The sequence below is a fragment of the Teleopsis dalmanni genome, chromosome 2 (assembly GCF_002237135.1).
Source record: "Teleopsis dalmanni isolate 2A chromosome 2, ASM223713v2, whole genome shotgun sequence".
NCBI lineage: Eukaryota > Metazoa > Arthropoda > Insecta > Diptera > Diopsidae > Teleopsis > Teleopsis dalmanni.
The window spans coordinates 235,518,915-235,541,016 of NC_051847.1; the positions used below are offsets into that span (position 1 = coordinate 235,518,915).

Here is a 22,102-nt window from a genome sequence, read left to right on the forward strand (position 1 = left end):
TATATATATATATATGTATTGAAATCATATGCTTTATATAGCCAAATAAATTCATTATCAGTTTATTATGTTATTTCCATATTAAAAAAATTAAATTTTTACTATTAAAGATTATAATCTACTCATATTTATATGCCTCATCACTTTACTATATTTCATCTGATTTACAGAAACCAAGCTATCTGATCAGGAAGCTCTGGAAGAAATACGCCAGTTAAGCGTGCAACTGCAGCGCATACAGGAAATGGCGCCACCTAAAGGCGTTGCTGTCATGACAATTTCAAGTTTATTAGACGGCTTAAAAACTCCTGGTGGTATTATGATGGTAGCTGCAGCTGCAACACAAGCAAGCACAGCCGGAAATCAATTAGTGGTACGTCAAGAACACCATCAGGTGGCATTGCCACTATTAGCGTTAAACACTGAAATGCAGAAATACAATCAACAAATGCAAGCAGTGAAAAATAAAAATGTAAACAACACAAATAGTAAATTGATAACAACAGCTGTCACAAAATCGAATGCAGCAACAGTTGCAACACCCACAGTAGTCATTGCAACTCCTACAAAGGTTATAGAATACAAGGTTATGCAGGAGGAGAAATCTACAAATACTCATTTAAGTGGTGATAGTTTTCACCTAGAGTCTGCGATGGCAACTACACAAGGTCATATCATTTGCAATCGTTGCCTTGAAACTACAAAAGGGCAATATTACACTTGCCGTCCACACACACCTCCGAAAGCATGCCAATTGCTAGGTTCACCTAATAAAGAAGGCAGCATAAGTTTTGCAAATATAAAATTAGATTGTATGTGTTCTCAGCCGGATGATTTGGATCAAACACCAAGACGTCGTACCAATGTGCGCAGTGCTGCCACCAATACTCCACCTTCAACTAGCAGTAATCGCAAACATGGTCCAACGAAATTTGGCAATAGATTTGAGAATGGTAGTACTTCGAGTCTGCACGATGCAAGTGAAATGAATGTAAACTATCGTATTTGTGATAATTGTAGAAGTAAATTTAATAAGAAAAGTAGTAAGCGTATTAGTAGTATAAGAAATAGTAGTAGATGTAGTAAGAGTAGTAAAAAAGAAAAACGCAATAGACTAATAAGTGAGGGTGATAAATCAGCACAAAAACACACCACTATGACTTTGACTGAGATCGCTGGTATAACACAGGCACATAGCACGGATTTACTGGAAAGAAAATCTTCAGTATTAGATGAAAATGTGGTTGTAAGTCAGAAAAAAATGCGTTCCACCGACGATATAGTCTTTTACAGCACCACCGATGACAGCAGTGATACACCCGATAACGATGATAATGATCACATAACAGACACATTTATTTCTCAGGAATATCAGACTACAGTAGATTGTGAAATATTCCCTGAGGGTACATTAGATTCAATTCTTACCAGTGATAGTACTGACTTAGCAATGCTGCCAAGTACTAGCTCTATTACTACAACAAGTGTTAGGAAGCAAGAATCAGGTGAGAGTGCAGTAGTTATCCAAACATCGCTTGGAAATGTTTCTTCAAACTCAAACAATTCAAGTCAGGGTGAAGGCAATAATGCAAATAATAGCAAGACAAATGGCAATGGACGCACAAAACGACCGGACAAATTAATGCTGGACTTAAATGATCGTTCCAAATATACGAAAGAAGTGTCGGTTTGAGCCTGTCAATTTAAATTGTTTTAGTTACTAAAATTTCAATTCCAATAGATTATTTATGAGTTTAAGTTCAAATAGATATAGTATTTGAAACATTTATTAATATACTATAGAGGTAAATAAATTTCCGAAACCTCTATTCTGATTTAATAGGAATGTTGAAAAGTTATAAATTGATCCAATAATTAATTATATTATGTATTTATTGTTATGTTTATTCTTACAATTAATTCATTTTATATATTATTTAATTATATTATTTTTATTTTTAATATAAATACAATAATTTAACTATCAGTATTATTACATTGGTATTATTTTTTTTTATGCATAAAAGACATATACTCTTCGTTGTGTATATAACTTATAACAATTTTCAATTATTTATTTAATCTAGTTCTTACATTATACTTATGTACTTTATTATTATTTGATATTATTAGTTGAATAATCATAGTTGTGTAAATCCACATAATTACTGCCTATATATTTTTAGGTATTACAAAAACCAGCTTCCAACAAGTTTTTTCATATTGACACTAGAAGATTGATTCCCACTCAAACTAATTTAGTAATGCAAACACTATTGCTACCAAGGCAAGTTAAATCTCCAATATCGTTATATGATTTGATATTGTAGAATTTAGAATCAATCAATCTCTTAGATATTCTGCAGATACACAGTTTTGAGAATTTATAGGTCTGCAATTCTTAAAAAAATTATTTTATGAACCCGAAGAACTATCAGAAACTGATAATAAAAGTCTCAAATTTTTTAAGAAGAGAAATAGGTTGAAATAGATTATTTAGCTCTTGACTCGAGAATAAACGTATCAGAAAAATCTTTTAGAAAACCAAATCATAAGATGAGGCCCATCTTAAATATGATTTTTAAGGTAACGCATACATAGTCTTCGCAGAGTCTGACACAGATTCTTCTCTTAATCTAAACTAACTTAATGAATAATGTTTATTGCTTAGTAGTTATTTATATTTTTATAATTACATTAGTTTAATAATACTTTCTTAAACTTTTTTGAATTATTGCATTATATCAGATTATTATGCGTTATAAACTGATATGCTTACGGAAGAGACAAAAAACACGCAAATTTTTATTGAAAGACTTACTCTAAGCCCAGAAAGAGGCACAATAGACCTGATGATCGCAGTGTCACATCCCATCTTAATAATATTAATATAATCAAATAATTATATAAGTCTGATTTTCCAAAAAAGCAATGGTTTAGACAGAGATAAGAGATATTTTTTTTATGTTCAGGACTTCTTATAATATATTCAATCAGTGTTATTTATTTCTAGTATTATAGTTATGCATATATTTATAATTTTTTCGATTTTATTTTAATTATTAATTTATAAATTTTTATTATTATTGTAAACTAATTATTATTAAATTATTTAAATTATTTATTGAGTCAATTGTTGTGTTTTGTATCAAAATCTTGCATTCCGAAGATTATCAAAGAATTTGATACAATCCATCAAAAGCAAAATCAGAATTATGTGCATAATGTATAAAAAAAGGTTTTTTTTCTTAATATAAATTAAAAAATTAGTTATTAAAAAAATTATAATAAAAAAAACACTACACTTCAATCAATAGTACATAATATGAATTTCAAAAGAAATTTTAGAAGCGAAATATTTTTTTAACTGAAATGAGCCCCAGTTGCAAAAATATTTCAAAGATACGCCAACTTTTGATTGAACTGCAAGTGTTTAGATAAAAGATAAACTGTAATAATTTTCATATTAAATTTATATTAAATAATTAATATACATAGTAAAAAAAATTTAAAACACTTTATATCAAAATTTTTTAAGTGTAAATATTTATATATTAAGAAAATGTAAATGTATTGAAACTTAATGTAAATTATATTTAATTAAATGTAAAAATAAATTTAGTTAAAATGTTGTGTAATTAAAATCAAAAATTATTGCAATAAGAAAGCAATTTATTTGAATTTATTCAGAATGTATTTAAATAATAGTTTTAATAAGAGTTTAAATTAATTGTAGTTACTTACCAATTTAAATAAAACTGTAATTTATATATGTATTATGTATATATTAAATACAATATGCTTCCTAAAGAAAAAGTATAAATCAAGTTAGTAAGAATTTAATTGATGATATCTAAAATTAAATTAAAAGTCAAAAAAATAAAAACTAAATTAAAAATTAAAACTATAAAACAATTTACATATCTCTGCCAAATTTTTGACAAATTAATTTTATTGAATTATGTTATTAATAAAGAGTAAATTATATATACAAATATATATGTGCAAGGACATATATATGTACATGAGGTATTACAGCTACACTATTACAGATTAATGTTACTTTAATAATTCAAATAATTAAATAATAATTAAATGATTATTTCTATATAAACTACGCATGTAAAGATATATTGCTTTAAGATAATGTGTGAAGTTTTTGAACGAAATTAAAGTATTAAGAATGGCAAATAATTAACTAAATTATATAAAATATATAAAAAATTATGTTATTTGAATACCGAGATATCAAAACTAAAATTATTAAAAACAACAATTTGTTACATGTAAAATTTTTTTATTTAAATTAAATTGATGTACATAAAATATTTGAAAGATACAAGTCACAAATGAATTGTATATGTAAAAACCTAATTAAAATTTAATAAAGTTTTAATTGATGTTATTGAAAATTTATTAACTAAAATTGTGTAATTCTTAACTAGACATACTACAAACTCATACACTATATGCATTAGAAATCGGTTAACTCTGCTCTTTTGTGGTCTTGTATTGCAGACAGCCATGGTTACGTTATATGAGAAATTGATTTGGATTTCACGATGAATTAATATTTAATATTGAGAGGAAGACAAAAAGTTCGATTGAAATTTGGTCACGGTGACAAGGCTATTAGTGCCTCATAATGGTTTTCTTCTTATTAATGAATCTTAAAATATAGACGAAAGCATTTTAATATTGCCTCTAGTACAAATAATAAATTAAAGCAACTATTAAGCGATTCCGATTGGAAAATTTAAAAGGGACGAAAGCGAAGGACTTTTGCCAATCAGTGTTTATCAGACCTACCACTGTTTTTCTTTTTAACAATTTTTGGCCACATCGTCGACTGTTGGCATGTCAAGGTCAGGTCGGAGATCACTGTTTCTGATGTAAAATGGCACATTTACGATATGCCGTAGCACTTTATTTTGAAAGCGCTGGATTGTGGATCTCTCACTCATAAACTTGTTTTCATATACCAAGAAATTTAAAACCACTCAATATGATATACCCTATATACTACAACATACTGATTTTTTTAAGTGGTGAACTAAAATGACTTCAAGCGTTTTAACCAAACGAACCCAAACTACACAAAAGTTTCCTAAACTTAGACAGGTTTTATATTTTAAGAAGAAAGAAGGTATAATCAGCATGTTCAGCTATGGTTGAACCAACATGATACGTCGAGTAAGAATATTTTAACCTAATATTTAGTTAAAATCTAATTAAATCAACCAAATTATTTTTCTGAATGTAGATAAATATTTCTAAAATAATTGATATAATTAATGGCTGCATCAACTCATTTGCTACATAGTTGTCCTGATAGTCTCTATGTCCTGGTTATAAACAAGTTAATAAAAACTATTTAAAAAATCCAATAAGAGAGCCTTTCTATATACTACTCCAATAAGTAAATATCACTATTGCACTATTATAATTATTCGCACCACATGGCTAGAATTCGGCCCATATTATCAATATATGGAATTAGTGTTATTATCTCTTTACTCAAAAATCTAAAGTGTATACACAACTCAGTTATATTTAGCTCAACAATATAAATGAAAATCATCGAATATATATTTAAACATAAATTTCGGGAAAACCCGCCGAATTCAAAGAACTTTAATAATTTGATTCGATGGCATAACAAGCTTAATTGGTATTTAATGCCAGATTACACGACGGAAGCCTTTTAACACCAGCGGCAAGAAGCTGCCAGAAATCAGCTTACAATCTGAAGCACTGACTGTCATCAATACAAACAAATATATTTCGCTGTCATATAAAATTTAATGTGTGAACTTTTCCTCGAACCAAAAATTCGGCTTTCCCAACGTTTGAGATAAAATATCTGATGCCATGGAGCTTTCATGTATTTAAACATCCACTTTTATAGGAGCCATTTTTGATTCCGCTTTTGTCTACTTCATTAACATTTGTATACGAATGTGTAGGCTTATTTGCACAAATAAACATAAAAGTGGATCATATGTGAATTAAGGATGAAGCACGAGTCCCTTTAAAATATTTTTAAAAAGTAATTTACAGCACAAATGGGCGAAGTGCGGAATAATAAACAATTCTGTACTTAAGTAAACAAAACGTCGTTGCAATACAACATGCCAAGGGTTACACCCATATCTCGGAGTTAAACTTCAGCATATTCAGTACTACTTTCAATGTCTCCGGTTAGTCTGTTTTAAATATTTATATAAACTTTTTTGTTTGTTTTATTAAACAAACAGAACTTTTGAGTTTTATCACATTTGGGAGTAATGTAATTGACACGAATACATTGTAAGTGAACAAAACAAAAGTACTTTAAAAAATAATGAAGATATGTAGGTGCCTCTAGCTTTTTGCATGCAATTCTTTGGTAGACAATAAATTTAATTTTTTTTTGGTATATACAATACGTACTACTTGGAATATAATACTATTGTAGAAAAATTGTAGAATATACACTCGTCCACATTGAGTGCCCTATTATTCGAACATGGCAAGATTTAATTATTTTTTGTGAAAGTCTATGAACTAGTTCACCTGATGAAAGTCTCAAATTTTAGGAAATAAGTCTACTTATCTAACAACGCAAGTTAGTTCTAGACTTAAAATCACATATTTGGTATCGAAGCAGTATCGATTTGTAGCTTTAACAAAAGAGAAACCTTTATCGTCACTCAACACAATATGTTTTGGCGTCGTTGCTTGAGAAACTTTTTGGACATGCACTTATAAATTTGAAAAAGTGACTCAGCAACCCCAATCATGTGATTCATAATCACTGAATATATTTTTAGGGTTTCGTAAAGCATCGTGTTTATGTGCACAATCTTAAACTATCGAAAATGAACATCCATCAAGTTATTGTTGATCTATTGACAGCTATTAGAGGCTAACTATGTAAACATCGATAAGTCTGCGAAAATTATTTCCAACGACATAAAGTACTGTAATTAATCTTGTAAAAACTTTTTTTGAATATAATTTCCGGCATATGTCTGCCGCTACATGGGATACAAGTTATATGTCCCAATCGACTAGACCAATTTTTGACTATATTTTACAGTAAATGTGGCCACTTCTAAAAATAAAATTATTACCAGTCACCAAATTAATTTCGCAACAAATTGATTGTTAGGTGCGTTGCATGGCTGTTTAGCAAGTTGTACCGTCTTTCGTTGGAATCAAATGTCGTTGATATTTAACTGATTATTTTTTGGACACAAAAATTCAATCAACATGGCTCGATAGCGCTCTTCATACACTGCAACGGTAGCTCCTTCCACATTTTAAAAGAAATAAAGATCGATGTTCCCGCCTGAGGATAAATCACACCAAACAGTAAATGTTAATGGATGTAACGATGATTCGATATCTTCACTCTGAATTTAACAATTTTGTTTAATATGTTAAGGTAGCCATTTAACCAGAAATAAACTTCATCACTAAACATATTAAATGGGCGAACTGCTTAATAAACATTGGGAACAGAGACATTTTTTTTAAAAATTTTTTTTCATTTTTTTTCACAATTCAAAAGCCTTGTTCTAGCATTAAACAATTCATGATGAATTGCCAAATGTTACTGAATAGATATAGTAATATTGTTTTTACATTCTCAACTATCAAACCATAGTTATCGACATAGATCATTCTTATGCAACTAAAAAAACACAAGTTATGTTCCATAAGTAACCTACGTAATTTATTTCCAGCTAAAAAAATTTTATAATCACACTTTGTAGCTATTTGAATCCTCTAAAAATATTGATATATATGATTTTTTCCATTTCTTTTTGTTTTTTGTTTCAAGGGCAGAACGAAACGAAGATACTAGTATACAAAAAAATAATACAAAAAAGACACAAGGAAAAACAAAAAATTACTTAATCTCGATATTCTTAATTTCATTAATAACTATACAAAAATAAGGTAAATAGAAAACATGTAGATTGCGCGTACCCCGCAAATTTTCGCCCAACAGTTATAGCTTTATTCTTGCAAATGTTGAAAAGTAATAGCCAATGTGCCTTATATTGTCCACATTCTGAAAACAGCACTAATATGTTGGATTTGTGATGACTCCCACCATGGATATGTATTGTTCACCAGTGTTATGCCATATGATCACACCAGTCAGTCCCCTCTCTTTAGTTGTATAAACATTTTTTTTTTACTTTACTTATATATGTTCTTGGACTATGAGCAGAGCTTAGTTATTGACCCAACAAAGGACTCCTGCAGAACTGATAATGTTTAATAGTTCTGATAACGTTAGAATTCTAGCAGAGCTCTTATTAGCCAGAGAATCATTGAATGTATTTGATATGGCACTGCACTAACCCGGTATCTATATAAGAAGTAATTTATGGTAATTTGCAATACTGTTTAACTTTTTCATACATTCACTGAATATATTTTAAGAATTAGCCAGGAAACTAAAAGTTTAAATTGGCAGCGAAAACTCTGTTATATGACTGTTAAGAAGTTTTTCACGCGAAAAAGTTTTTTGTTCATAGAACTATCGGTATTCGAAGAAAATTTGATTTGATTTTTAATTTTCATAAACTCAAATAAATATTGACATATAGGTTATATGAAATAATGAACTACAACATATTGTACAAATTAAAATTTTTAAAGTAACCAATATAATAACGAAAGTTATAATTCTTCTATACTTGATATACAAAGATTTATAAATAGCCATTTATGGTGCTGAATAACTTGTGAATCATATTAATGCATTTTTATCAATCAAATGTACTTACACAGCAGGAACATATGTTCAGCTCTACTTTTATAAAATAACTTCAGATTAAAATTCAAGTGAAAATATAGTAATTGGAACCAAAAAAAATAGTAAATTCTTTGTACTTGTATTCCATTAGTTATACAATATTTAATCAATAATTTAAGGATTTTTGTATATTTATGTATATATATATGGTATGTATGTATACTCCAAGCTCTTTCAAACGATTAGTTCGCATAACCGTACCGAATAAGTAGTCGAATCAATATCCAAATAAAAGGGTTTTCACTGTGTTCAAGTTTTTAATACTATTACAGTTTAAATATTTTTAGTTACTTTTTGCTATGACAATTCTATTTCAAACACAAAAGATGGTAGTAGAGAAAAAAATTTTATGTTTTAGTTTATAGTAAATGCAAGATTTGTTTATATATAAACAAGAGAAATTGTTAAAGTTCCAAATTTGTATGTCAACACACTGGTCCAAATTTGACAGACTTTGATTTCTGACACTTGCAGTCTAAAAATTAATTAAATTTTGATTTAAATTAAATAAAAAATTAAACTTCAAAACTTAAATTTAATTACTAGACAATTAGACAATCCCAAATACGAATGTATGGTCTGTGCTCATGAATTTTATTATATTATATATACAACGAAATCAAGAGCATGACTTTTAGATATAGATTTCATAGAGATTTTTCGAATAGTAGTGAATTAAAACAACAAGAATTTATTTCATATTATTTTAATTAATTGAATTTTAATTAATTGAATTGGCTGACCATACAGCTGTTTCAATTATTGCCAAATATCTATCACTAGTGGTCTTGAAAATAATTCCTGTATGTAATTACACTTAAATAATTTCTTGAGACTGCAAGTACCAGGAATCGAACTCGTGTCCTGCCAAATTTGAAGCTCAGAGTCAGCGCACCTTAACCAATTAACCCAAACACTAATTAATGCTAAATCCTAATCCTGATGATGGAGATTCAAGGAGAGTCGAAATATAGAAATATATCAAAAAATATTAAACAAACGTTTAATTTTGATTATAACAAAAAGTAACCTATAGAGAAAAAAATTCAAAATTTAATTTTTTTATATGAAAATTAAAATTTTTTTAATATAAAACTAATAAATTTCTTTACTTAAATATTATTAAAAAATTATTTATTTGGATTTATAAAATCCAATCATCAAAATGGAATTTGATTTGTGCAAAGCACTTAAATTTGTAAATCATAAAAATTGTTTACATTCATTTAAGTAAAAGTATCTTTAAGAATAACCATTTTTGTTACTTATGTAGTCTACAAAAGGTTCATTTTATGTGAATATATGAGTATATATTGTGTGTTCTTTTAAGTTATATAAAATATACTCATGAATAAACTTTGCAAATAGTTTGCAATATCATTTTCTTAAAGTGTTTTTCTTAGATTTATATAATTTATGGCAAATGCAAATATATTTCCTAAGTAATTCCTACTCAATTACGAAGTCAAACATATACAGACATGAAAGTTATCTCACTGCATTAAAATTCTGAAATTAAAAAGTTTTCTTTCTGGTTTTTCATGTATTTTATTATTTAATTTTTCATTTAAATGAGAAAATGCTCAGATATGTATATTCAGCACAGCCGGAGGAATAAAGGAAATGAGGATTTAGTACAAAACAGCATGTGTCAACACGAATTAAATTCTGATTTGTTGAAATTGAATTCATAGATATTTGTAAAATAAACAGACACACATTCGCATTATCACATATGAGCAAATGCATAAAAATCATGTTTGCATTTGTAATGCTTAAGCAGTAATACCAAATGAAAGAAATACTTTAACGCAATCAAATCGATTGATTCTCACAGATAACACACGCAACAAGGACGAAAACGAAGTCGAAATCGAATAAAGGAGACATTCTGGAAAATATGGCAGCACATCAAATTTAAATTGACAATCAAAAGTCTTAAACTGTAGCTTGATATCTTCGGAATCATTACGGAACGAAACATAAAACAAGAGTTAATGGTAAAACAATTTCGGAAAGCCTAACGATTTTTATTTGGCACCTACAGTAAATTGTATCAAAGGCAAATAAATTCGATGATAAAAAGTTATATTTTTTGTCTTTTCTGTCTTTCCTTCAGATAAAAATATGGTTTGTTTCAGGTGAAATTTTATTTGAATTTCATACACAATACATGAAAAGGAAATTTATAAAGATTGCCCTCAGACCCACCAGCCATGCAAATCGCAGGCACAAGAGCAGACACATCTGCAATCACGCTGTGATACTGACTCGAAGTGCAAAGAAATATTGCGGAAATAACACAAATAATATTGAGCAATTGCTGTTATCAGACAGTGACAGTTAAACGGTTCGATCCAAAAAAAACATATAAACTACAAAAGTGGAAATGAAAATGAAAAACAGATGAAAAGCAAAAAATCGAAATCGAAAACGAAAACGAAATACGAATATGTGAAAACGTGTCAGTGAGAAGAATGATTCCATCAAAATCGAATAATTTCGTATTTGACTACTTGCCTCAGGACGAATAAGGATACATGAATTTCGTTTTTGATTTACAACAGGTGAAGTCGATTTGCATATCAACGACTTTGGAATTTCATTAGAAAGTACCATGTTCTGCATTAACAACGGATCAGTAAAATTGTAAAAGTCTGATGTAAGGATTTGGTATCTTTACAAAAGGAGCAACTCCATTTTCTTTTCAAAAAAACTATTATACGCAAATATCCCAATAAACTGTGAATCAGAAACTTAACATACAAAATGTGTTCCTATTTGCTGTTAAAACGACTTATTAAAAACATCATAATAGAACTGTTGCATAAATACATCTATACCTATATTGCATTCTAAAATGGAACGATTCTGATTTCACAGTCAAATTTTTTCGAACGACCTTATCTCTTTCCATTATCAATATATTAATTACATACTCTTGTTAACACTAGATGACATTTGTAACTCTTGTTGGTGTGATCAATTCAAAATGTTTACAATTTTTAACTTACATATATCAAGAAATAAGCTATATCTTTCAAAAAATCTGAGTTGAGCTACTCACGGCTATAGTTACATTGATAACTTCATATGTTCCGATATCTCAAAACTCATTGTGATTACCTTTGAAGTAATTGAATGCAGCACCTCTTATTTTAAAATTCGCACAAGATTTTTCAATTATTAACAACAAGCGGCCTTCATTCTAGAATAAGTTACAATTCTCTTTCTGGTTCCCCCTGTGTTTTGACTGGTACCTTATTTCGCATTCAACCTTGTTGGACCTTGATCTGCGCTCGATCAATGTAGTTGAAGTAGGAGTCGATCTTAATTACGTTGGGTCTATCCAATATCCGCATTGCAGCTTTTGTTGGTATTGTGGTTCTTCGCTTATGATAAATGTGCCAAGTATAACCTAGCTTGGTTAAAAGGTTAACCGGTTTCAACTAGCAGTTAATAGACTACTGGTTAAATAGTCGCGTTTAAATTTTCATTCCCGTATTTTTTCTACTTAAAAAAGACAAATATTCAGGTGCCGTGCAATATGCTTACATAGAGTGTTTTGCCTGTGAAGCTTTAGACTACCATAGCTTTTCTAGCGTTTGTCATAAAGTTGTTGCTGTTTTGGCTCAAAACTAACTACTTAAGTCTTTCAGTTACATTACTCTTTTTTTAACCAACTCTTAGTAAGTTTATTGAATGACTGATTATGTCTGCGTTTTCAATTGCACTTTTCCGCTGCCGATATATGTCCTGTTCACATAATTGAAAGCTTTATGGCGAAATCAATTACAACGGATTTCGAGGCCTACAGCATAACTGTTTATGCCACGTTAATTGGTAGATTTTTATACTCATGGATACCACCTGGGTATTATTATTTAATATTTTTAAATTCACTCGTACTACATATGTTGATATTTTTCTATATATTTTCTTTTTCATTGATCATTTTCGATTATTGAAGCGAAGAATTGATATTATCTAATCGAAGAACTAATATTATCTAATCAAAGAATTGATATTAGCGATTCGTTATGATTTAGTGTGTCCTAATGTTCAGTTAGACTTAATTATTAGTTCGAGCTGATTTGCTTTCAATAAAAATGATGACATGACTTTGATTAATCAATAGTTTTCCATTTTAAAAACCTTTATTATACATACAAATGCTTTTATATAGTACACAAATACACCGACAATATGCTAGTTGCTATATAAGTCGTTCGACTGAGTGTATTATGTAGTAATAGGAGCAATTTATTTATAAAATATCGGAGAACTCTACTGCTTAATAAGGGAGTTCTTCTCAAATTTTAACAGTTTACTACATAATTGAACTTACGATGTTCTCAGAGAATAGGAACCTTGTTGTTAGTTAGAAATATGGTGTATATAGTATTATAGTGGACTCTTATTACTAGCTATTGTGAAGCGATGGCAACCCTGATGACAACGGAAGTGTAAAAGAAAAGCAGTTAGTCAGTTGTTGGTGAATCGCCCAGTACTTCGGGAGTCGTAAACGACCTGTGAACAATTGGAATCGTCATCTTACACCATTGATAACTTATTCTTATCATTTCGATATTAAGGTATATTGTATTGTTCTTTCTATTGTAAATAATGTGTGTTTATAGTGCCCCATTCACTATTTATATTTGTTAACTGATTTAATATCGATTTATGATTATGATTTACCATATGTATCGCAATTTTATGTATAGTATTTTTTGAATGTTTTATTGTTGTATTATTAATTTGTTAATATTTTATAAAGAGCAAACAAGAGCAAACATTTCTGTATATTTCTCATATTCTGGAAGCAACTTCTTCTATAATTTATCTTCTTCTTGTACGGCAATCTTATATCTTTCATTTAAATTATTTTATATAGTGTTTAATAGTGTATATTGGTATAGATCAGTAGCGAGGCGTCAGCTTTTTGTTAAGGTGTTCACAATTTAATCAAAACAGAATTCCCCCTACTCCTGAATTTGTCTTTCCACAAGCAAATAGCGTACAAGACCAACAAAACAATTTATTTAAATATTCGCAGCCTGTGATCCACTGGTTTTTATTTACCATAAAGCTGTAGCTGTAGGAAAACGACGACTTACCATAGATTTCGACATTTTTACAACAGGTATCAAATTCTTCATATCTGGAGTTGGTTTATTCGTTTTATGAATTAAAATCTTTTTTTCAGAAGATCGTTTAAAAAGACATTGAATCAAATCTTTAATCACACATTTATCCATTTCTAAATATTATTTTTCACTTCAAATTTCTTTAATCTCTTGCTTTACTTTTACCATTTGCTAGTATAAAATTGCAATAATGACTTTGTTTTGATTTATTTCCAACCTCTATATAAGAGTAAGAAACTCTCATGCATTCATTTACTCTTTTACTTTGTATTTACAATGCCCGGTTCAGTTTTTATACTGAACCATTTCCCCATATAAAACAGCAACCGTGACTTTGATTGTATTTGCACGCTTTGTATAAACTTTTGGTTCAGTTTAGTGGAATGATCCTCTCGTCAAATGTAAAGCGATTTTCGCTCAGTCATTTCTTTTCTCTTTTGTATTTACTTTGCATAACATTGGAAGTGCACTTTTTTTATTGAACTGCTTGCACGCATTTATTTAAGAGTTAAGATTATTTTACGTACATATATTTGTTTGTATGTTTTGTGTTGTGTATTCAATATTGAACATAGTCCCAATGTGAATGTTATTTCATTTACATGCTTTGTAAGCAACGCGGTGCAGTTTTTATTCTGCACCTTACTATATTTCAAGAGGAATGTGTTTTCTCTTTTATTAATTATAAGCAATGTTGGGTGTAACTAACATATGTATGTGTGGTTTTGTTTGTATTATACGTTTTGTGTTTATGTTAATATATTTGGAAAAGCTATTATAAAAAATGTTAAGTAGCAAAATAGCGAGATTATTTACCTAATAAAAAAAAATCTGAAAAGGAAGCTTTGTTAAGGTGTTCAGTGAACACTCTGAACCATTCGACGCCTCGCCTCTGGTATAGATGATAATGTTGTGTAGGTATTTCCCTAGTGCAGCGAGGCACCTTTATTGTTCAAAACAAGGCGAATATAACTATGTTGCAACTAGGCAACTTAAATAAGGTAATCAAGGAGACTCAATGTTCAGGTTGAATCTGAAATTCTTTATTAAAATTTAACAGTATTTATACTTATTCTAATCTAAACACTAACCTACCTGAATAGGTTATCAAATTACCTTTCTTTTGCGTTTCTTCACAAGGCAAGTGTGTGACCAATGCAAAATAAGGGTCTTTGCTCTTGGCATATGCCGGTACCATATAACATAATATTATCATTAACAAATAATTATTTTGTTTGTTGATAATATAATTAATATGCAGATACACTACAATAGTGTACTTAATTAAAAACAAATTTACAGAAATTTATTGAATGACTAATAAGCCATTTGGTAAACAATAAACATTTGTATATGAGATATTTTTAATTAGAGAAAATGGTTTAAATGAATTTCTCTTTATATGCACTTAGTTTTTAAATAAGGATTAGATTGTCAATTTATAGAAATATTAATGAAATTAAATTAAATACTCCTTAAATTTTATAAGCATCTCTATATTAAAAGTAATCATTATTTAAGTTTAAATGAATGTCTTGAAAATCAATTAGAATTACAAGTATATTTAAAACATATTATAAGAAATTTAATTAAAACACTCATAAAATATACAAATAAATTAAAATTCATATTTGTGTTCCTAAAAGTACTTAGAAATGAATTGTTGTTCATATGCTTTGTACTTCTTAAATATGATTTAATACATATATTCCAAGTATGTTTTTGTGGAAAATATTCTACTTCGAAATGATGGAAGTGCGTTCAGTTTAAATCATACTGAGCACTTCATTATAGCTATAAATTTCGCAAACAATTTCTTTGGCACATCAAAAAGGTATTAAAAGCGATGTTAACGATCCTAAGTACATTCAATTTATTGCCTCAACAATAAAGGCAGGGACATAATGTGCAAGACAACCGTTTTGTAGCCAATTAAAAGCGTCAAAAGACACTTGTGCCGGCACAAAGCACTTGTAGCAATTATATTTGTACTTAAAGTAAAAATGAAAATGAAAATAAAAATAAAACTGAAACATATGTAGAAAAGAAAAACATAAATATTATTTACAAATATAGTTATATTTATATATAAAAATATATATATATGTTTGGAACAATTCCAATGAAGACAAAAACAAAAGCGATGAAAATAAAAAACAATTGCCATAAAAATGAAATAACAATTTACAATTTCAATAACATAAAGAACAAACATAAGGAAAACATGTTAATTTCTAAACAGCAAAAGGGTAACAATATAAGGACATTAAGATTTTTTTTTCCATAACGGCAAGAATGACTTCTCTGGCCTACGCAGCAAAGCAGGCAGCATATGTTACTCATACGCCAAGAGTACACTTAGCGTATGAGCTGAAAATCCCATATATGTCGCATATATTATGGAGACAAATTTCATTTCTTTAAATAAGGCAAAGCGCGGAAACGAAAACCAAAACAATCGAACAAATGTGCCAGGGTGTCACGGCCAGAAGAAAATTGTCAATTGTTTGTTGGCAGCTCATTTTCATTTACGAGTATTTTTATAGCGTTAGCATGTAATACTCCACTGATGCGCACCACAGGGGTTACTACAGCCAATTACAGCTTTAACTTATTTTACTCTTCCCTGGAATAGCATCTTACCATATAACCATCTCCTTGATGACATTTATAATGAAGCTATACCGTGTAAATGGTACACTGCTGCTTCAAAAGGAAACCTTTCGGTAATTGCTGCCATTTTGTTATTACCAAATACGATATGTCGCAGGCGGTGGTCTCGTATACGTATTTGATTTAAGTATTTAACGAAAAGATTTTGGGTGAAGATCGCATGACGTCCTCAAACATATTATTTACACCTACTAGTGTGAATTCATACCGCGATGAGAATTTCATTGCTATTTGTACGTGATAACCAAAAATAATGTTTCGTAAAATGAATTTTATTTATTTTATGTTAACAAAGATTTAGGGTCTCAAAGTGCGAAATTAAGTAAAATTTAAAAATTTTATTTAAAAAACAAACAACTTGATTTCTTGTTATATTTCAAGAAGTAGAAAATTTAATAATAGTTAATAAAAATAATAATATTATTTAATAATAATAATATTTAAAAAAAAAATTAATAATATTCCTAATAGAATTAGATAAAAATAAAACTTTTTAATAGAAACTACTTTTGATCCATCACTTCCGCTCAGATGGAAAGAATCCGCCTGTTTGAGCGGAAACTTCTTCGCGATTGCACTAATTATAAGCGCAAGCCTAATGGCAAACACTTTTCCATATCAACTCTCTATAACAATGCCAAGATCACACGTGTTGACGAGTATCTTCTGTCACACGCCCGTAGGTATCTCACCCGGCTCCATGACCTTCCCCCCGACGTTTCCATTCCTTCCACTCTCTCCATTCCTTCCACCGCGGCTTTCGTGACCCCAGTCACAAAGTATATTGTTGATCCCATCCCCGCTAGTTAGCCGTAACCCCTCCCCCTTCTTTATCATCCATCCTACCTAGTTTATGCCCTTGCTTTCTGACTTAGATGAATCTAGTTCACTAGGTATTAAGTCTATTTTCTCATTCCTCTTTCCCATGATTACTGGAATGAAGTTTCCACATTGCTGTGGAAATCTTCTTCATTCATTCCTAAGAGGTGGTTTTAGTGGGTTCAAGTCTTACACTGTGGCTTTCGATGCTTTCCACCTACTGCAAAAAAAAAAAAAAAAAGAAACTACTTTTGTTCTATAATAAGGAGTTTGTGTTGAATAGAAAACGGGGCTGAGTGAGAAAATGTTCAAAAATAAAGTTTAAATGTTATCAAATTTTGGGCTATGGATAGCCTCTTTCGTATATTCACTATCAGTCGTAATTGAAAATATCTATTAATTTAATTAGTTTTTTTGTAGATTGTATCAGAAATTAATGAAAATACAAAGTAAAATAAATAACATTAAAAATAATATTACTGCAGATTATAATATAGATTGTAATAACAGTCCAAAGATTGTAATAACTAGATATTACAATCGTTGGACCATTTCACACTACACACTAAAAAAATATGAAGAACAAAAAATTAATAACTTTTTAACCCTCTCTTAAATAGGTCTCTATAAATACTATAAACTCCAATAATTCAATAGTAAATATGACTTCATAAATAAGAACAAATAATATTTTTAAGAAACTCCGATGAGTTTCTTTCTCAATCGAATGACTGATTAAAATTGTCAGTCGGGATATTCATCAAAAACTTTTCACGGCACCAACATAGGAGAATACAATGCCGATGTATATAATTTCTAACAGACAGCCTTAATACAAATACCTTGGTATATTTAGTAATATTTGTTTAATTGTCAAAACTAATAATATTAAATCTTAAATATATTTGTTGAAAAAAAAATATATTTGTTGAAAACAATAAATGATATATCTTTTTCTGATTACAGGAATTGTGATCAAGACAAATGAACAAAACACTAAAAATCTCTAAACTAAAAACAAATTCACAGCAATTAACGAGATATTAATATATATTATATAAAACTGCATCCGACTGGAGGACTAGGACATCAAACTTTTGCAAATAAAACCAATATTTTAGATAAAACCAACCTTTGGGTTTTGCTAGCTGGTAACAGTAGGAGTTGTTGAGAAAAAAGTACTCATCTTAGGAGTGGAAAATTATATTATGAGGTTAGAAAAATTGCTATGAAAGACAACGTATCGTGTCGTACAGTTCAGTCTTTTAGTGTTGATTTTTTTAAATTTAATTATTTAAGTTCATTAAAACATGTTTCGTTGAAGACATAATCCCTTTATGTATGAATAGATTGTTCTACTTTATTGAAGTGCTCTGCCATTGCTTATTATAGTTGTATGTTTTTAATAGCATTTAACCAAATTACAACAACATAAATAGAAATCCGTTGCAATATTGATATATAGATTTTTTTGAAAGTTTAGGTGCAACTCTTCTCTTAAATTTTTAATAACTGTAAGTATTGTTTTTAGCGACATAGGGACTTTTATGCTTCGCTTTTGAGCATTTAGTATCTAATTTAGTTTTTTTTTTAATAAAATTCAAATACTTAAATTAGGTGAAAGTAAATTTATTTCTTTCAGTAATAGTCAGCAGTTACTTTCCTTTGAATCTCCTTTCTAATTCTTATATTTATAAGCATCAAAATATCTCTTTATATGACGACTGCATTTCTCTTTACACGAGTTCGATTAAAAATAACAACACTAAAAGAAACTGAGTTCACTTTATAGAACATTTTCAATATTAAATTATAATATATAATTCATATAATGTATATAAAAAAAAAAACAAATTTTTTTAGTGAATTTTTATTAGAATTTTTGCAACAGCAAATTTAAAATACGATGATTGAAGTTCAGATATAGCCTCCTTCAAATTTCAATATATTAAATCGCACATTTGTTTTTTTTAATAGTATAATACTTAAGAACTATATCCCTATATATTATATTACTAGGTGACCCCGCGAACTTCGTACCGCGTAACAGTCAAGAAATGTTATATTAAATTATAGGTAAACTAAATTTAGAAATTTATTAACGTAATAAAATGAATACAAAAAATTTATTGTATTGTATAGTTTATTAGGATATTGATATATAATTAATTATTTTAATGGTCTGTCAGCAAGAACCTATGGGTTGCACTCCGATTGATTCTCTTCAATAAAGAACCTTGTGATATACGATATTTTTTGTTTTTTTATCAGGCGCAAGAACAAATAAAGCAGATGGTTTGCCTACACGTGAACATGCCACGTACAATTGACCATGTGAAAAACATGCATTTTCTAGATTCAGACCACAAACACTAAAGGATTGGCCTTGTGATTTATTTATAGTCATAGCGAATGCAAGCCGAATAGGAAATTGAATTCGTTTAAACTCAAAGGGCATATCGATTGAGATCATTGGAATCCTCGGAATGAGAACTTCATCACTTTTGAATTTTCCGTTGAGTATCATTGCGTGAATCACATAGGCCATCAGTTTTGTTATCACTAAACGCATTCCATTGCATAGTTTTGGTTGGTTTAGATTTCGAAGCATAATGTCTACCGAACCAATCTTTAAGTGTAAATTGTGCGGTGGAAAGCCAGGCACATCCAAGGACTTCAAAAATTCAGTTGAATAGTTGGAAGCTTCTTCTTCGTTTGTTACACAGTCAATAGATTTGAATGTATGCAGAGTACCAACGATTTGATTTTGAATTACAAAGTTTAAGTCATTCACATCTTTGTTCTTAGCTGCCAAAATTGCTCGCTCACTCAACCATTTTTTGTTTTTATGATTATCAATGATGTTCGGAAATACTTCATTGATGAGTTCGTCTTTTGATGAGACGAAATTACAAAAATTTGAAGGAAATGCAATTAATCCGCTCGATTCTTCAACAGCTACACGGCCATTACCGATTAACAGCAATTGCTTGGAGAACTCTTCAGCAGATGTATCGTTTACCAATGCAACTCTCATGTTTGTTACCAGCTGAAGTTTCTTCACATAGCGCCAAAGATTTAATGATTTAAGGCAAGTATTTATTTCGTCGGCAGCAGTCGATTTTGGAATGACTGGGAGTGTTTGGCGAAAATCGCCAGACAGTAAAATCATTGCGCCTCCAAAACATCTCGAGTCATTGCGAAGATCTTTCAATGTTCTGTCAAGTGCTTCTAATGCGCGTTTGTGCGCCATTGTGCATTCGTCCCAGATGATGATTTTAGATGCTACTAAAACTTTAGCCATTGCAGAATGCTTCGCAATATTACATATCAGTTGCTCGGTAGTTTGAAGGTTTAACGGCAATTTTAACGCTGAATGAGCCGTACGGCATCCTTCTAACAATGTAGCCGCTATTCCAGAAGAAGCAACTTCTACTGCAATGTCGGAATATCGCACGAACAGTGGCCAAAATTAATGACATGAGGAATGTTTTACCAGTCCCACCGGGGGCGTCCAGGAAAAAAAAGCCACCATTTTCTTCATCAATCGCTTTCATTAATGTTAAACTTCCTTCTGTTGCGGATTCAATAGAGGTACATTAGTTTGAACTGATTGGTCTAATTCATGTCGATCATATTCACGTTCACGTTCCAATTCTCGATTAAATGCGTTATTTATTCCACGATCAGGAGCTGGCATTCCTAATCTGACAAACAAACTACCGCACGTATGGTAACATATGTCTTCGATCAAGAGCAAAGCCTGATTATGCATTTCATCATTCACCGCAAGATCGGGATTTCTTGAACTGACACGAATTCTATGTAAAATGTCTTCTGACATGTTATCCTTATATTTGTTCCACAGATCACGTGGACTCGATGGTGTATTGATAACAATATTTATTTATTATAATTGAATTTATTATATTTGAAATTTGAAATATTTGAAATATTTGAAAAAAAAATTTCAAAAGAAATCAATATCACTAAAACTGTCGAACTGTCAACAGTTTGAAATAGCATTTACAAATTTATTATTTTTGCTAAAATTAGTGGATTTTTCCAATATTTTATAATATATTCTGCTATTCGGAGCGGAGACGATTCCAACAAATCAAAGATAATTAAAATCGGTTCAGCCGTTCTTGAGTTATGAGTGGTGTAACTAACACGACTTTCTTTTATGTATATAGATAAAGAAAAGTTTATAGTTGAAAACTTTATATCCGATGACTAAAATTCCATTTGGAATAGAACAATAGTGAGAAATTATTGAAATTCTAAAAAAAAAATTTTAAGTTTTCATCAAATGCACTCTTGAGCTGAATAGTTGATTCGGATGTCGCTAAAAATCGTCAGGGGTCTTTGTAAAGATTTATTGGTTCAATTTTTTATATACGTCATTTAGATGCAATTGAACCCTGTCAAGCTTGAATCAAGAGTCCACGTTTTAATATACAACATTTGTCAACTTTTGTTGTTTATGCATAAACAATTATCCCTCATGCGGGATTATTAATTACAATAAACGCATAAACAACGGTTATATAAATTGAGTTAATTCTTCTAACTTTTATCAGAACATAAAAAATTTGAAATTTTATTCAAAAACATCTCAGTTTCATTTTGATGGAAGTTAATT

General features: G+C 29.5%; 1 protein-coding gene across 1 annotated transcript; it reads right to left on the reverse strand.

The window, feature by feature from the left end:
* Positions 1–19,681: 19,681 nt before the first annotated feature.
* Positions 19,682–20,710, reverse strand: LOC119677010 (ATP-dependent DNA helicase PIF1-like). The gene has a single exon (XM_038088276.1). It carries the CDS (start codon positions 20,708–20,710, stop codon positions 19,682–19,684), a length of 1,029 nt encoding a protein of 342 aa, XP_037944204.1.
* Between the last annotated feature and the right edge of the window lie 1,392 nt (positions 20,711–22,102).

Excerpts from the sequence above, each read along its gene's own strand:
- LOC119677010 (XM_038088276.1), bottom strand. The coding sequence starts at position 20,710 with ATGGCGCACAAACGCGCATTAGAAGCACTTGACAGAACATTGAAAGAT.